At 36.8% G+C, this 19,126-nt stretch overlaps 2 protein-coding genes across 3 annotated transcripts in view; one reads left to right on the top strand and one right to left on the bottom strand.

Moving 5' to 3' along the window:
• The window catches only part of Cdc14 (cell division cycle protein 14), a 1,408,510-nt gene that overhangs the window by 1,281,123 nt on the left and 108,261 nt on the right, over positions 1–19,126 (bottom strand). The window lies entirely within an intron of this gene.
• Positions 14,376–17,826, top strand: LOC145688417 (uncharacterized). Its single transcript, XM_081762625.1, is given in 2 exon segments — positions 14,376–14,806; positions 14,808–17,826. Coding segments are annotated over 2 exon segments (1,248 nt in total). The 5' UTR covers positions 14,376–14,441; the 3' UTR covers positions 15,691–17,826.

Here is a 19,126-nt window from a genome sequence, read left to right as displayed (position 1 = left end):
TCCTCAAATCATAACAACGGTAATAGTATACATGAGAACCCCCTGATCTGCGTTTCTTCTGTGTTTTATTACCACTTCTACATGAAATACCATAAATTTTCTACGTAGTGCAATAGTAAGAAGTATCCATGTGCACAAGACATGCGATATGCGTTAAATTCCCCCCCCCACACACACACACACACAAACATAGTCATAGATAAAGTACAAGGGCACTACACATGCAGATATGAAGTACAGGTACGTTCTTTTTTATTTTCGTATCAGTCGATAAGTAAATAAAAGTCGCTTTGTTACCCCCTTTGTCAGTTCGTACATACTCAATGAATAATCCCTAAAAGTATGAGCGTCCTGCTCCTTCGGGAACTGATGCAGCTTCATGTATACTATATCCATAACGAAGTATATTTTATCACTTCTAAAGGAAACTAACCTAGCTTTACCTAACCTAAAATCACTAAAATAAGAAGGGGCCAGCGAACTCCACCCTTCCCACAAAATAATAATAGAATAATTGTGGAGTTAAGTCTGATCCACGGTTCTATCAAACAGGAAATAGGATATCTGTGGCAATTACAGGCTAACCAATATAGCAATAGTTATTTTCTTGAGCAGCTCTAGTTTCTTAGTGGCAGTCACAGCCTGTAACCAATGCAGCAGTTACTGTTTATGTGCAGCCCGTTTCTTAGTATCACAAACTAACCTAACCTATAATGGCCACCCCTAAACTAATTGAAAATGTCCGAACTTATATAAGATTGCAAAGATTGAGCAAAATCGGAACTGTGTATCAGACTAGTGCCTAATTGTGCCCATTTATTTGTTGCACGGCAAAAGTGGCGGAAATTTTCAGACAGACCAGTGAAACATGGGACTGCTTATATCAATGATTTGATAGCGGCATTGACTAACACTTTGGACCATATACTTAAGGATACATGACAATGTTAACGTTATCTGCAAGACCCGTTTTGGAGAAGTGTTATATTACCTGGTCCCCCATACAGCCATCATGGTTGAGTTCAATGATTAAGTTCCGAAGTTGGTGGGCCGTTTCTAGCAAAATTTTGAAAATTCACCTTATTATAAGAAATTGTTAATTTGCTCGTTTGTGTGCATGGTAATATATAAGGAGTGCGGATTCTTCTCTCTTCTCGGGTCCAGTTTCGAAGTTGGTGATACCAAAACACAACCTAACTTAACCTAACACACCTAAATTCTCGTAATTGTGGATACATTTTTCGTGCTGAACCGGACAGCCCACCATCTTTGGAATAAACGTGTTTTTTTTCTTTCTTCTTTCTTTGTAAGTGGTATTAACCATAGATCTGTTTGCAAATCGGAGGAAACTTTTTGGCGGAATATTACCGCATGCTTTGTTTGTTTGAAAGTAACGAGCAAGTATATTTTGATGACCGCTGCCGGTGTCAGTGAACCTTGCAATGAATTAGTTATAAATTTTATTTATTATTTATAAAAATCCGGAAAGTAAAGTAACAGGATCAGGGGTACTCGTACCTTTGATGAAACGTCCATGTGATATAAGTGAAGAATTGATACTTTAATCGGGACTAATTGCATATCGCTGTCTAGTTTAAGTTAGGTTAGATTCAGTTATAAGGGCTTACGTTAGTTTCTGATTGCCACGTTAGTTAGCCTGTAACCGCCACTTCGGTCCTTGAGTTAACCAAGAAACACTGATTGACACATAGGTTAGCCTGTGATTGTCAATAAGAAACAAGATTTGCCTAAGCAAAGTTATTGCTACTGCTACGTTTGTTAGCCTGTAATCGGGAATAAACTAGCGCAAATATCATTTACCTGTAATTTTTCTGAAATTTATCTGGCGATACGAAAGTTACCTAACATAACTTATGCTGAAAACAGTCAATCTAAAGTTAGACGTGAACAATGTTAGTTTTCTCGTCCTTTAGTTTAACCCCCCCCCCTCTCATAAATCTGGTAATTTGTAAAGGGCCAAAATGTTACTAAATACTATCTAAACATAATAATTAAGCGTATTTTGTCATTTCCAAAACAAATTGTTCTAGCTCGACCTAACGAAGTCAGCAAAATGTGGTGAACCAACTTGGGATCTTTCTGGTCTTTCAGGTTAGGTAAAGTTTGCTTTAGGAAGGGTAAATGAACTTATGACGGGAGGAACGGTATTTCGTAATATTTTGGCCCTAGTAATTAGGCCTAACAGAATAATATATTAATTAATGTTGGGCATAGATGACGTATTTGGAAGGGTTCTAGAGCCAGGGTGGATTGATTTAAATCAAGATTTAAATCACTTCATTTTTTTAATAAAAATCGTTGATTTAAATCGAATTCCGAAATAAATTAATTTAAAGTGAAAATAAGTAAAATCTCGTTTCTGTTTTGTTATTTCGATTATGGAAATTAATAATCATAATACAATGAGACTCAAATGTACAGCATAGTATGAAAACAATTGTCTTGCAGAGGATGATTAGGGAAAATCCCGTTTTGAACAGGTAACGGAGCAATCCTGCTTTCTTCTTTTCGTTGGGTTTTGGTTTTAAGATCGTTTACTATTCCAGCGGGGAAATCACAATCGACATTTAAGACGAAAATTCTTTTTTGTGCGTGTCTGTTTGTTTGTTCCTAGATAATATGATGTATTTAGAGGGGTCCTATCCTCTCTCCATTTTTGTTTTTTGTTTTAACTTTCGGCGAAATTTTTGTATTTCATACCGAAAGCTAGTTTTGAGCTTTTAAAAATAGACCCTGTCAAATATAAGTAACTTTTGTGAAAAAAAGTGTCATTTTGATAAACGTTGCTGTACTTTTTCCTTAATGCTTAACCTTTTAAATTATATAATTAAATTATTATATTTAAATTATACAGGGTGTCCGAGAAGTCCTTCCCTGATTACAGAAATTGATAACAGGCTAGAAATAAGATAGAAATATGAAACTGGTGTTGAATTGTTTACAAACTATAAAAGTTTTGGTCACATCAGTACACTTCCACATGAGTACCCTTGGTAGCACGTAGCACATCTAGGCGATATTCAATTTCCATCCACACATTAGCCAACATCACTGGAGGGATCGATGCAACGACTGTGGTTATTCGTTGCTGCAGGGTTTCAAGATCTGGTACACATGTTCGGTAGACCTCATCCTTGACATAACCCATAAAAAGAAGTCTAATGGGGTTATGTCAGGAGAGCGTGGAGGCCAAGCTGTTGGTCCATCACGACCAATCCATCGCCCAGGAAATGTCCTATCGAGATAGGCACGGACGTCCAAACCCCAATGAGGTGGTGCACCGTCTTGCTGAAAAACGACATCGGGGCGATACTGAAGCAGCTGAGGAACAGCATACAGCTGCAACATATCCAGGTACACTGCATATGTGATGGTATCCTCAGCGAAGAATGGCCCGATAATTCGATCCTGCAATAACGCGCACCAAACATTCACCTTTGGACTGCCTCTGGTGAACTCCCTGACCTCCCTGGGGGGTTCTGAACCCCAAATGCGTACATTGTGGCGATTCACTACTCCACTGACAAAGAATGTCGCTTCGTCGGAAAAGGCAATTCGTCTGAGATAACCATTATCGTCCTCAATACGTGATAGCATTTCGACCGCAAATTCATATCGACGTGTACCGTCGTCGGGCAACAAGGCCTGAACGAGTTGCACTTTGTAAGCACGAAACAATAAACGTTTGTGTAAAATGTCATGGATAGAGCTTTTTGGCATCTGTAATTCACGTGAGGCCCTGCGCACCGATTTCTTAGGACTTCTCAGAAAAGACTGCCGCACAGCCTCCACCGTGTCTGCTGAGGTTCTTGGTCGACCAGACCTCGGAAGGTCAGCAACCGACCCTGTGTTCTTGAACTTCTCATACCAGGCTTTAATGCTCTTGACATCAGGTGGAGTCCTCCCAAATGTTGTCTGGAACTGTCTCTGCACCGTGGTTGGTGATCGTGTCTCATGGTACCACAGGACACACTGTGCCTTCTCCTGGTTGGTTGGCATGGCTTCTTGGGCTTCTGACTTACGTACTACAAACCTAAAACAAAAAAAATTGAGACTTGGTAAAACAGAACAAACCTAACACAGACAAAAACTTTTATAGTTTGTAAACAATTCAACACCAGTTTCATATTTCTATCTTATTTCTAGCCTGAGTTATCAATTTCTGTAATCAGGGAAGGACTTCTCGGACACCCTGTATTATATTTTTAGGTGATAGGGTAGAATCTTCATTATTCGATTAAAAAAGTACCAATAAGGCTTTTTACTTCGTTTTCTTCAAGACTGGAGGCATTCTAGAACACGTTACATATGCTTCCACGCCTTTCTGCGTTGAGGCATAGTGTGTGATGATGTCTTAAATTTAAAAAGATGATATTTTTATTTGGCGGGTTATATTTTGCATTCAGAAGACTGAAATTTTGCACACTCGTTCAGTGCACCCCTTAATAATTTTCAGATCTCTGTGTGGAAACAGCAGGGTCCAGAAGGGCAAAAATGTTTAAAAAAAAAAAGAATATTTTTAACAAAAACATAGCTTTTTTCGTGATTTTTCCACCTCAGATGGAAACATATGAATAGTACCGTTTGAAAGGCTGTTCTATTCTGTAGAAAATGATGTACGTACTATGCTCCTAGGATAAATAGGGATGTCTCAGGAAACTGTTATCTGAGATCCTGTTTTATACGGGAATCTGGGGAATTTGGGGAATATTGTTTTTCGCGGGCTTACTTTTGCACCTATAAGATTTAAATTTTGCACATTTAGTCAGTGCACCCCTCAGTATTTTTCAGATTTGTTTCAGATCTCTGCCTTAAAACAGAGGGACGGGTCCACAGATGATTTTTTTTTTTTTTAAAAAAAAGATATTTTTAGCAGAAAAATTCTTTTCTCGTGTTTTACCCGCCCCAGATACATGATGGAGACATTTGAAGGGACCCGTTTCAAAATTTGTTTTATTCTGAAGAGAATAATGTACAAATCATGATCCTAGGATAAATAGGGATGTCTGAGGAAATGTTTATATTACATCCGGGTCATCGTGGGAATGTTCTTAGCTCATTGTTAAATAATTTCCTCACCCTTACTGCTCAAGATAGAAGCTTGAAATTTTGTACACACATTTAGTACACCTTTTAGTATTTCCCAGTTGATTTTGAGATCTGTGCGTTAACACAGGGGAATTCAGAGGGGATCAACATTAAAAAAAAAAAGTAAAAAAAAAAAATGCCGATTACTCTCAAAATTTCCCGCTTCAGGGACATGATAGGGAAATGTGAATGTTACCATTTCAAAAGCTGTTCTATTCTAAAGTGATGTATGCGTCATGATCCTAGGATAAATAGGGATGATGCTGTAGCTGCTTGACTGAAAGTCTATAATTTACATTTAAAAAGAGCCATAATTTAAAATGGTTAAGGAACATTGTTTGGGATTGGTATAGGTTAACGATTGGGAATAATTCAAAATTCAACCCAAATACTTTCACTTAAATGGCATAATTAGCATTTAATACTAATTCCTAATGCTTTTTCTTCAGTTCGCGACTTGCATTATACGAAAAGAAAGATTTGATTTAAATCAAAAAAATCGATTTAAATAAAAAAAATCAACAAAAATGATTTAAAAAAAAATCACGATTTTTTCCAACCTGTCTAGAACACTGGCCCGCCTAGCAACCTACCACCCAGAGGACAAGTTTAGAGGAAACTGACTCTGTCATTGAATTATTGTAAAATTATATTGATGTCGTCAACATATATCAATAAGAGAACTCAATCCTGGGGTGTCGGTTCCCTCGAAAATGGCTCTCTGGGTGGTGAAGTAGTTATTAAAATTCCTATAAAGAACCACAGGAAACATTATTAACCGATCAAGATTTTACATTTGCTTAACACTTTTCCCCTCCCCGCAACGTAGAAAACTAAAAACTGAAAATACACAACGGCAACATCATATACCCGTTTTCTTAACGCTTGCATGTTAAAAAAATAATGAATACTAATAATTATAATAAATGAATAATAAAATTAAAATACTGTTAACATATATTTTCTTTTTTATGTTTCAGGATCCCAATCCTTATGTGAGCTCTCCTTACAGGAGATTGAAAGTGATGTTACGGAAGAGAGGTCAGACGACTCAGAAACCTCTCGCTGTGAATTAGATCAGCAAGTTTTGATGACTGAATTTTCTAAAAGTCTGCATTCTGCAGTGAAACGAAACACACACGAGTTGGAGTCGCCGGAAGTTGAATGCACTGAAAGCGACAGAACATCTCCACAAGCCACTACTTCACAAAAGTCTTGCACCAATTGTGATGCCTTATAGGCAAAAATCATTCGTTTGGAAAAGCAGCTGGAGGAGGAGCGCATTGTTGTGTCGGCTCTCAAAAACGAATGTATGAATAAGGATAAAAAGCACAAAGAGGGAATAAAAATACCATCCCAAGTCCGGACGTTTTTGCTGAATTTACTGGAAGCTGATGATGGACGAAGTGTAACTGTTGAAGGAGGGGATGTAAGTATTATATCTTTTTTCCTGGTCTGATAACCGGTCAAATGTAGTAGCTAGGATGAAAATTTTAACGAAAGCGTTGAATTCTTAGATTAGCGTCGTCGATAATGGAGTCCGTATTTTATGCTTCTCCGTTAATTGTTCTATATTTTTTCATCTCGTTCATTTACTTAATGAATTGTTATATTATATATCCAAGTTCTAATCTCATGAAAGATCATTATACAGGGTGGCCACTCACCTGGAAAACCTGGAAAACCGGGAAAAGTCAGGGAATTTTTTAATTCTGGAAAAGTCAGGGAAAAGTCAGGGAATTTTGATGAAAAACATGGAATTTTTACTCGGGGGAAAATTTAAGTTCTGCTGTATTCATAGCCATTTAGCCGGTTTATTTATATACAAAATAGCTTTGGTCGCTGGGGGCTTCGCCCCCAGATTTCTCCTTCGTTCCAGGTTTCGTTTATCTAACTCTGCTGGTTTTGGCTGCGCATACTTTCTTCATATTCTTTTGTCATTTAGTGCTGCCCATGAATTGAGCTGGAGCGAAATCGGGACCATTTTGTAATTAACACACTTGTTTAGTTCGATGGCTGCTTGATTTTCAGAATTCGCTCGGGGCTGCGCCCCTGCATCCCGTTTTGGTAGTCACGTGATTAATATAAAGGCTAAACGATAGTTGAGTATTTCTGCCGGAAGAGTTCCGAATGTGTGTCGAATTCCACAAAATGTGTGGAATTTTGGTTAATGCCTGTATTTCTATGTGGAATCAAAAACTGTGTGGATTCCACATGCATTTGTACTCAGTGGCGGCAGTACTTTTTGCGACACACGATTAATTGGCCATGCTTTTGTTTTTACAGATATTTGACCTTTTGACCACCAATTTGAAGAAATGGCATTCCCCTCCCCCCTAGAAGAAAATTGTTCAAGTTTCGATGGATGGCCCACATGTTAACTTCAAGTTTTTAAGTGACCTGCAGAAAGATCTTGCAAGTTCACCTTCAGATCCAATTCTTCTTGATATTGGAAGTTGTGGGCTGCATACTATGAATTATGCTTTTAAAGCTGCCATGCAAGCAACAGGTTGGAAATTAGAAGAATTCCTAAGGGCGTCTTATAATTTATTCAAAGACGTTCCAGCTCGTCGTGCACAAGATGCACAAGGTCTTCTGTGTTTCCGAAAAAACTTTGCAGTATTAGATGGACAGAAAATTCAGTCGTTGCTTGCCGGGCGATGGAAATATTACCGAACGTAAAGAAATACGTACAGTGGGCTGTTGATGAGAAGAAAGTACCACAGTGCAAAAGCTTTGATACTGTAAGACATTTCACAAATGATAACCTGCTTGGTGCAAAACTTGGCTTTTTTACAACATTAGCAAAAACTGTTGAACCTTTCCTGCGTGAATTTCAGGGAGAAGCTCCATTAGCTCCTTTCCTTTACAACTTGCTCCAGGCCATAGTATTGTCTGTTGCAGGTCGTTTTGTGAAAGATAGTGTTTTGGAAGGTCGGCCATTGGTTAAGATTGATTTCAATAATAGAGAAAACTTAAAGCCAGCCAAGTTTGTAAACATTGGGTACACATCAAAGGATGCTATACGAAAAACCAATACCGTATCGGATGGACAGACTCTTGAATTTCGACAAGACTCGCGCAGGATGTCAGAAATTCATACTGAAAATAATGGACAGGTCACCTCTAAAATTCAACCTGGCAAGAGCAATTTCTTTCCTGGATCCAAGTGTGTTTGTTATGGATGACACTGTAGCTGTAAAGAGATTGTCCAATTGCCTAGAAATTGTAGTATCCAAAAATTGGATTTTAAGAACATTAGCTGATGAAATCCAAGGTGAATTCAAAGTTTTTGCTAAAAATCATCTTGTATTGGAAGCAATGAGGAATTATGACAGGAAAAGTAAGAGATTAGATTACCATTGGATGGAGATGCTGCATTTAGGCGCATGCTCAATACATATGACTGATTTTGTGAAATTTCTCCTCATTTTATCTCATGGAAATGCTAGTGTGTAGAGGGGATTTTCAATCAACAAAGAATGTTTAATTGAAAATCAAAGCGAGTTGAGTCTAATTGCACTCAGGCAGGTACATGATAAAATTTCAGCTGTGGGTGGTATTGATAAGTTTCCAATTACAAAGAGGGTTGTCCATGCTGCCCGCAATGCTCATGGAGTATATGTTGAGTCTTTGAGGAATCAAGAAGAGGAAGAGAAGAAACAGAAGAGAAATGCCATTAAGGATAAAGTTATTGAACTCGAGGCGAAGAAAATGAAGTTGTTGAATGATGTCAAGGAGAAACTGTCTGCAATTGATGATGAGATTATTGGTTTGAAGTCTTAAAACATTTAAGTGGATGTGGTCTTAACTTCAGTTTGATTTTAGTGAACTGAAAATCTGTGATTTGAGGTTTTAAAACATTTCAGTAAAGTAGGGTTCGTTCCAGTAATTTGTGTTTTAATAGTGGACTGTAAGTGTGTGTACTTTTGTAACTAGTATTAAGCTAAAGGTTGGAAAGCGATAGGGATAGACATTCCTCTTCTCGTTCTGTGCAGCAGTTGGTTACAGTGGAGTGGAAACACACAGGAGAATTTAAAATTAGGCAAATAAGTGATTAAAATTAGACTATTTATCTTCGCTAGTGTTTTTTGTGATTCTTTTTTTAATAATGATCCTCTAGTCCACATTGCATTTCACTTGTATTTCTTCTGTTTAAGCTTTGAAAAACAATGATATACCAATTTTAGATCTCTCTAGAAATTTTCTGGAAAACCGGGAAAATTTCTGGAAAAGTCAGGGAAAAGTCAGGGAATTTTGAAATTCCAAATGAGTGGTCACCCTGTTATAGTTCACAACATTTTTTTCTTTTTTATAATCTGCTGTGCACTCGAGAACATGCTAAATTCAAGAATGAAAACACCAAGTCGGCGATTTGGCAACAACGTAGAGCCGAGCACTGAAAGTGTGAGATTGAGTTTCGATTCGAAAGATTGAGAACACGTCTTGCGTTTTTCTTTAAATTCTCTCGCCATGGCTTTGCTACTTGGCTCTGCATTGTTGCCAAATCGTCATTTTCTTGGACTTATTTTTCCTCATTCTTGAATTTACTATGTCCTTGACTGTACATTCGACTATTAACCCTACCAATGAATTTAATAAGAGGAATGTTCTTGTCCGAATCCATTGCTAAACAAGGTTGATTGTGCATCTTATTCGAATACACAGTACTTGGGTTTCATAATATTTCCCAAACTGTGTTCCGTGATAGTTCTTCGGGTGGTCTTGCCTTACACGGAAGAGCTACCATACTTTATTAGCCGCTGATTTGAAGCTTGTTTTGGATACCTAAGTTTCTCATCCAACTGCAACAAGCTACCTCTAGTATGAAAAATGTTATTTAGGCCCTTGTACTTCAAGAAAAGGAAAAAACTATCATTGCGTCATATGACATACGGCATAAATCTTAATCTTTCATTTTTTAAAGTACAAGGCCCAATATCCAGTTTTTCGCATGACAAGGAACTACATTTCGCAAAAACTGAAGTAAAGGAACCAAACCTTTATGTAATCAGCACAAATCAACAAAGAGACAACTAACTTACATGATCTCCACGTAAGGAATGACCAAATGCTAACAGAAGCCAAATAGTTCACGACACTAGACATGTTATAGTATTTTTTAAGAGCGCTCTTTCATCATGGCGATGCATATTGATGATCTTTATTCCGTATCTGGGTGATATACCTTTTTTCACAGCTTCATTGAGATCTCATACACGAATACCGGTAATAAAGTATTACCAAAATCGTTTCTGAAACACTAAATTGAAACGCAGTGTAGTTGTTAAAGTACGAATGAAATGTATTGTGTATAAGGTATAGTATTAATGTATTTCAATTTTGTTTTTCGAACATAGTTATTGCCGACCTTCATGAGGTCCCTGAGAGCAGTTAATCTGTATCTGTTCGTTTGATTGTGTATCTGTATCGTGCTACAAGGCGCGGTCTTTTGACTTTAAATTGGAAACGCAGGAACAAGACAAAAAAATTCCTGTACAGTTTGGTGTGTTATTTCAGCGTGCGAAAACCGGTGGTGATATGGAAATTAATAATTGTGTCCATTTTCTGCAGTTTTTGGTAAATATCTTTGACGCAATACTATTCGTTATTTTGTATACTCACTCTACACCATAATTTAGGTGATCATCAGTAATAAATTTTTGTTTATTTCAGGCTGTTGTTCGGGACCTTGCAGAATACACTGTGTTGAGTGAGCTGCACCCTGCTGTTAAAATTAGAAACAGTATCTTACTGAGATGTCAGGCAAGCGCTAGCGGATGTCCCACAAAGCTCGTTCGAAATCTGATGTCCGCATTATTTTTCGCAAGAAGAACTTCGCACAAGCTCTGTTACGGGACAAGGTCAAATCACCAGGAAATTGAACGAAGACATTGTTGGGGCAATAAAAGGTAATTAGATATCTACATATCTAAGTACGTATATATATATATATATATATATATATATATATATATATATATATATATCTACCTACCTATCTATCTATATATAGGGTGTCAGATTAATGGGTACAAAAAATTTAAAGGTAGATATCTGATGCCAAAGCAGGTAGAAAACTCCTCTTGCACTTTGCCCGGATGTCCATATTTTCCGAAAGAGTGCCAAAGGGAAAATTAATTTCAAAGGTTTATAGCTCGAAAAGTATCCAACATAGAGAGTTCAGTTTTACATCTCTCAAAGGAAGTCATACCTGTTCTATTTAAAAATGCATGTTTCAAAACTCTGCAATGCATGCGAAAGGGATGCATAACTATAAATTCAAGGCCAGTTATAATTAGCAAATTGGAAGTGAGAAGTCCACGATTTTTTTTCTATTTATCTTTTATATTAGAATGTTGTTTCGTATTCATGACAAGACTAATGTTTTCACATGATTAAAATGCTGTATTAGCCGAACAAAAATCAATCGCCATCTTATCTACAAAGCGTGTACAGTCCTGGACAAAGAAAGAAAAATAACTGGAACATCCCCAGGTATTTTTAAAATTTTGTTATCAAATTAATTAAGTACTTTGCAATTACTTTGCTTCTTAGGTTTTATAGTCCCTTGTTATTGGTACCGAATAAAACTGGTGTCTGTCCCGTATTTTATACTCGAGAATGTTTTTTTTTTCTAACCCTTTTTCAAAATACGATTTTTAAAAATGTAACCCATTCACTTTTATAGCTTTGTTTGCATGCTTATTTTTTAGTGAGTGAACGTTGAGTTCCTGGACAGGTACTGAAAAAAAATTGAGTGGGGGGAGAAGGTTACACTGCAAAAAATCGTAAAGGTCTTTTAGATTGTTGTATAATATAGCTATTAGTTAAATTACCAAGTGTGTTCGTGCAGATCGGATGTCCTCGGGAAACAGCTTACAAGGATAGAATCCCAACCGGGGCAGCTGGATTTAGCTTACTGCAGTATAGGTATTTCGACATGTCAAGATGATGGTGGTAGTCGTACGATTCGCTTTTAGTTTGTTGTGGACGTAACAAGGGACTCAGAAGTTCAGTTGTCACAGGAATTTACTATATCGGAAAAACTGACTTTAAGCCGTTACCAGTGTTGCCATCTATCAATCAGTGTTGTCAGCTCAGCATATAAATTTGAAATTTTAAATAGCATTGCACCCACAAATTGCAGAATTTTACAGTGTTTTGTAACTTTTAATAAATGTACTAAAATGCATTCTGTGTCATTTAAACTTTAAACTTATTTGCTGAGTTGGCAACATTGATACATGGAGACAATGCTTACAGCTTTTCATACCGCGTATTAAGTTGGACAGTAATTTTCTATAAAAATTGAGATTCCGAGACTCTAGTCATTCACAAGAAAGCGAAAGTGAATCGAACGATGACCACCACCGTTCTCAAAAATGCCGAAATACGCAAGATTGGAGCTCAATCCAGTTTCCAGGTTGGGATACTTTCCTTGTTAGTGTAGTCGACAAGTCTTTCGAAATGTCATAGAAAGCTTCTAAACACCAAGTTTTCGACTTTTCCGACCCTGTAGTAAGTTTGAGAGCCTCGCGTATACTCGAGGGCTTCAGTTTAGTCCAATCGGCAAGTATGTTTTCCATTGCAAGAGGTCGTAATACTTTTCGGGTAGTGTGTATACCTAGGTACTAGCTAAAAGATCAAGTTTACGACTTCCTAGACCTTGCGATAGCTCTTGTAGACCCGCGCATACTCGGGGACACCACGCATGCATTATAAATAAAAGAAAAAAATAGTTCAAGAAATCGTGATTTGGTAGCAACGCAGAGTCGAGAAATGAAAGCCATGATTACGCTATTCAGCTCTGCGTTGTTGATACATCATCATCATTTTCTTGTTTTCTTGTAGATAAATCGTACAGAGACTGTTCGGGATGTTTTTATATAGTTTTTTTTTTTCTTTTTAGAATACGTACTAAAGAAGTATCCTCACGTGAAGCCATCGACAGTTCACGCCACCATGACGGATAAATGCACCCAAGAACGGAGAGTGTGCAGAAAACTCAATTCGTCGGGGACTCAGAGCGATACTTCATAAGCTGCAGCATCTTAAGAACTGTGAAATATACATATTTTTTAACAAGACTTATATTATGATAATTTTTCTTTCCATTTTGTTCAAGCTAATGTTCGACACGATGAGTGTGACGTAATTCATAATCATACATTTCACATGTTTTCTTTTTTGTGCTTATTTTATTGTTACTTTGTATAAGCTCTGAGTGTGTTATTGATGGACATGTTTAAAAATGAAACGTTGTTACAAACAGTATTTAATCCAGCAGCCAATGCTTCCAAAAGTACCCCGTAGTATTGCATTTCGATGGCGCTCCCGTGAAAGCAATGAAGGTACACATACAGACAAAGTTCATAGTAGTTCAAAAGTAGATTTTTCTTTTCCATCCACATCTCAATACGTATCCAGCTATCTTACTGGTCCTTCTCCAGAAATTCTGTCAGATGAAAATTCATCGTTTAGAACAGAAAATTCTAGATGGTGTTCAGATACCTTTTCTTGGTGTCGAAACTGAAAATTCTGATAGTAATGTATCTACGCCACATACTACTTCATCATCTGAAGACGTTACCAGTGTAATGAGATTTGTAAAACATCACAAGTTATCTCAAGCCGCTGTTCAGGATTTGCTTAATTTATTTCACAGTGTTGATGTTAACAAGTTACCTAACACAAAATACATGATGTATAAAAAGTTTCATTCTGGACAATCAATCAAAATGAGAAAACACTTCTTTTGTTGTAATTGTGGTTTAATTTTGCAAACTGCCTTCACTCACTGTAATCAATGTTCAAAACATGAATGCACCGACTCTCATTACTTTATTACATTAGATGTGAAAAGCCAAATAGAAAATATGTTTTCGCGATTAGGTTTTTTGGAATTACTGTCAACAGATCGGAATCTTAATTTAATTACTTCAATACGTGATGGAAGAATTTATCGCACTTTCAGATCAAAATTTCCTGACCTAGTATCTAACACAGGAGAGGTTGTAATTTCTGGACTTTGCAACACAGATGGAGTACAGTGTTTTGCCAGTACTAACAGTTCTTTCTGGCCATGTTTTATTTCACTTCTAGAATTGAATGAACCACATAGGTGGAGGCCGGAAAATATTATACTGGCAGGTGTGTTTGTTTTTGATAGTAGTCTCTCGAAGTCCACCATGAAAAAGAACGACATTTTACATAAAACTTTCTTTACCACTATTGTAGCTCAATTGAAAGAATTAGAACAAGGTGTACCTTTGGATGGTAATTTTGAGTTAAAGGGCCAACCTCTTAAAATTTTAAAGTTGTACATTTTGATGGGGACATATGATAAAATCGCTAAGTGTGGGGTTCAGCGATTAGCTCAATTTAATGGCAAGTACGGCTGCAGTAAGTGTTTACAGCCTGGAGTATATTTAAGGCAAGGACTCAGAGTGTATCCGTACGATAAGCAAGATCCAAAGGGCCCTCCAAGGTCTGATGTTGATAGTATTTTGCATTCACAACAACATTTGTATGGTGTTAAAGAGAAATCGGTATTCAGAGATCTTTCACAATATAAAATTATAGAAGGTACGCAGGTGGATTATTTACATGCCGTCTGTCTTGGAACTTTTCGCACTCTTGTTTTTATGTGGTTCGACTCGAAAAACAAACAGGAACCTTGGTACTTAGGACGTAAAATTAGATAAATTGCTTCTTGCTATCAAACCACCATCATGTGTAACACGAACCCCTCGGTCTCTACAGCAGAGACGAAGTTGGAAAGGCATAGAATATGAAACGCTATTTATGTACTACATACCAATATTCAAAGATATTTTTGACAATGAAATTTACTTTAACTATTTATTACAATTAATAACTCCATTGGCATCTTTCTTGAGCAGTTCTGTAAACCAAACTGATATTGAAGCCTTAGAAACATGTTTGTTTTCTTTTGTCTTCCAAATGCAATATATATATGGCGAAAAATTTATGTCTTCCAATGTTCATGATCTTGTTCATTTGAGTGATTGTGTACGAGATGCGGGACCGTTGTTTTCGTATTCCTGTTTTCCATTCGAAGCATTGAACGGGGCTCTCAAGCGGCAAGTTCATGGTAACCAAAAATTAGCCCAACAAATAATAAATGGGTTTGCTCTAGAACGTATTATAGATACGCGTATCTATAACAGAGATGCTTCGTTCTCATGTAACAGAACTAACGGGCAATTATCATGTTCTAAAGCTCTTTCAGTGTCAAAGGTGTCAAAATTAAGCAACCATGAGAGAGAGGACATTCTTGGCAATTTTGCTGATAATTTGACGGATCAGACTTGTCTTTTAGATGCCAGAAATAGCAGCACCGCTTGTGTCTACAAATGCTCCACTATAAAGAGCAGTACAAAAAAAAAAAAAAAAAAATACTTCTATGTACTTCCCATTACTGTTGCAAACGGAAACACGATGATAGTTATTTTCTTAGAAAAACTGAAGATGATAAATCTGAGGAGATTTTTGCTTGCAGAATTTCAAATATTTATTTACTCGAATGCGAAAGGTGCAGAAAAGATCATATTTTAATCACAACTAAAAATAGGCAAGTAAATAAAGCTTTCGTGGAAACTTGGTCAAATCTATCTCTGACTCATATATTCAGCTGTTCACATAATTCCGAAGCTTCAGAAGGGTATTTCGTATTGACGAATGACATATTGTACTCGAAACTTTTTTGTATAAAGTACGAGAATCAAACGTTTTTCTCTTCATTTCTCAACTGAAATATGCTCAATTAAAGAGCAAATTATGAAAATTATCAAGTAATGTTCTCGGCAAATTCCATTCCAGCCTTCGCCTAGAAAGACAGCTTTATTGTGGCTTTCTTTTAAAAACTTTATAAGGCGCGGGATAAAAGGAATTTCCATCCCCAAGTAGCGACGTGTACTGAATGTAAATGAATAAAAAGCCATTTCAGGTGTAACTGAGTTTATACGCTTAGCAATCTAGGTTTCAAAATGGCTTACTCTTAAAAACTGTGAAAGTCCGGCGAAGAAACGGAATTTCCATTACAAGTAGTGGCGTGTATTGAATATAAATGAGTAAACAGCCATTTCAGATGTAACAGAGTTTACATGCTTAGTAATCTACTTTCAAAATAAATCGTACTCTTTTGACTTTTTAGTCGGATACAGTACATACATGTGTCACACAAATATTGTAAAGTGGAATGTAGGCAATATCAAACACTTTTCCAGAGAAACAATTAGGTGTAATAGAGGTTATGTTTTCTTGTGTCCCGCCTATTTAGTAACCACCTTCACACTTAGAGTGTTGGTTTCTACATTCCATTTTACAATATCTATGTTAACAAGTGTATTTACTGTTTCAGATATATATGTATATACGATTTATTTAGAAGTTATATAACTATCTAAAAGTAAAAATGTAACGTGCGTTACATTGGAATAGCTTTAAGGCAGACCCGGGCCCTTTGGAAGACAAAAGTTTGACATTTACTTTTCCTCATAAACGAACCAAGATAATGAAATGTTAACTTACCATGAACATAATGTTATTCTACACGGAAATCTATAGTGTAGTCTGTTCTGTTCTGATATTCTTTAAGAAGACTAAACCAAAAAGTTTATCTTGCTGACTATCAGTTTACTGATAACATTATTGAAGAAAAAGAACTATAAAACACAATCACTCTCTTACGCACTCTGTCTCCAGTCACGCCGCCATTTTCTCTCCATAGTGTAGTCATTCCTTGAAATTTCGTTGCCCACGAGAAAGTGCTTCAAAGATACCTTAATAAAGATAGCAACTACAAAAATGAAACCAACGGCATTTCATAACAAATTAAATGATTCAATAAGTTTATTTTCTACTTTTCAAATAATACTCTAATTTCGTTTGTAATAAAATGTTTTTGACACAAAGACATTACACTAAATAAATGTACCTAAATATCAGATTATTTGAAAAGTATATTTCATTATCTTCGAGAAAATAGCAAAAGAGTAAATGTCAAATTTTTGCCTTGCAAAGGGTCCGGCTCCGTCCTAAGGTGATTCTAAGAGAGTGTAAGAGATTTTTGGAGACCATGGAAATGGAATTTACCGGAAACATTACTTCTTGATTCACAGCTCGTTGGCGCATTTGGGTCATTCCATGTCAAATCAGTACAAACGGTCATTTTTATCCTGACCAACCGAAATGTTAGTAATATTTTTATTTAAAGGCATCCTATTTAAGATTGTAAAATTCCGAATTTTACTCCTGTGTGTCTGTCAGTTTCCGACTTATGGCAGGTTAATGTAGGAACCAAATTAACATTAATTACAAACTTTATTTTATTCGACCTTATATTAAGTACACTTAATACTGTTATTTTTCTTGTTCTTGTAAGGTATTCATGTAATTTTGTATGTTTTACCTGCAAAATAAAATATACATTATTATAAATTACAAATAAGCGATTTATTTCAAAACAAAAATTTGAAATACAGTGAAACTTGTATCAACCAGAACTTGGATAAACTGGCTTTACCTGTACACTACTCCCTGTACCTACACTGTGTCCTTCCAAGAACTTTTCTTTCGTAATTCCACCCCAACTGCTGTGTTCGAACCCTACTTTTTCACAAAATGTACCACTTTCATCCTTATAGAAAACTATAGTGAAGTTAGTCACTATAGTTTTCTGTAAGGATGAAAGTGCTATTTTGTGCAAAAAGGGATTTCGAACACATTAGTTGGGGTGGAATTACGAAAGAAAAGTTCTTGGAAAGACACAGTGTAGGTACAGTTCCTGTAAAGGAATGTGTAATAGGCCTGTACCGGATCCAGGTAAAGTGGAAGGAGAGACAGAAGTACCAAAACTGAAAAGGTTTAGTGTACAGCGCCTGCACTGTTCTAGTGAACAGTACAGGTTTCTCATTTACTACAGGCAATGTACAGGGGACCTGTGCATTCAGTGTTAACTAATCGAAAAATGTAGTGTTCGTATCGTCTGAACCGCCTATTTCCAGTTCCCCTTTCACTGCATGTTCAGTGCTCTCGACCAATACTAGAATAGCACTTGTCTTCTTCCTTTTACATGCAATGTTCAGCGGATCATCAGCTGCTGTTGAAAAGAAAACACGTTAAGATCAGTTGCAAAACATGCAGTCCACAGATGTTCCGTTCGGTTATAGGTACAAAACATGTGTTTTCCAGGTACAAACCAGGTGTTCACTTCTTCCTTGTTTACCTGTGTTTTTCCGTTTCCAGGTACTGAACACGCAATGTTTTTAAAAAACATGAGCACATGATCAGGCGTAAAAAAGTGTTCCAATTTCAGGGGTTTTCCAGGCGCATGTTGGACATGCGCATGTACGGTACGTGTTTTTTTTCTGCTGGGAAGACTTTGTCAAACAACATTAAAAGAATTATCAATCCTGTGATCGAGAGGAACGCGTTCTTCTGTCATCCGGAGAACATACTGTTGGATACGACAGTGGATGAGAGACAACACGTACAAGACTTGGATTACAGGAGAATGCTAGAGGCAAGAAATCAAGATCTAAAGGGGAAATTTGTTAGAACTTATGACACCTTCAATAAATGTTGATGCCACGGACTAGAGTAAGCTGATAGGTTGGAGAAAATGTAAGCTGTCTTCCCCTCCAGTGCTCGAAAGAGCTTGTGTTCTTATCACTTATGTATGATAAATCTGGTCATGAGTTTGACATTTTAAATTTTTTCATGCTATACTGAGGAAGTTGAAAGACTTGTGAAACTTGCCACAGAGTGTGCGGACAAGAAAACAGGTGGCTACATTAAAGCAACTTTGCTCTCAAGACACCGCATAAATTTGCTTTAAAAAAACTGAATTCAAGGCTAAATTCTTGACTAAATCAACATAATTTGGCACACCCTAATTGGTAGGATGGTTGGATAGTGTGTGGGTGGAACTCGAATTGCAGCCACTTTCTCGTGGTGAGTTCTCGGCCATTTCATTATTTAAAAAAATAAA

This window comes from Thermobia domestica, chromosome 6, assembly GCF_964235325.1.
Source record: "Thermobia domestica chromosome 6, izTheDome1.hap1.1, whole genome shotgun sequence".
Taxonomy (NCBI): Eukaryota; Metazoa; Arthropoda; class Insecta; order Zygentoma; family Lepismatidae; genus Thermobia; species Thermobia domestica.
Note: the sequence above shows the minus strand (reverse complement) of the source record. Positions and strands in the feature narration are given on the sequence as shown.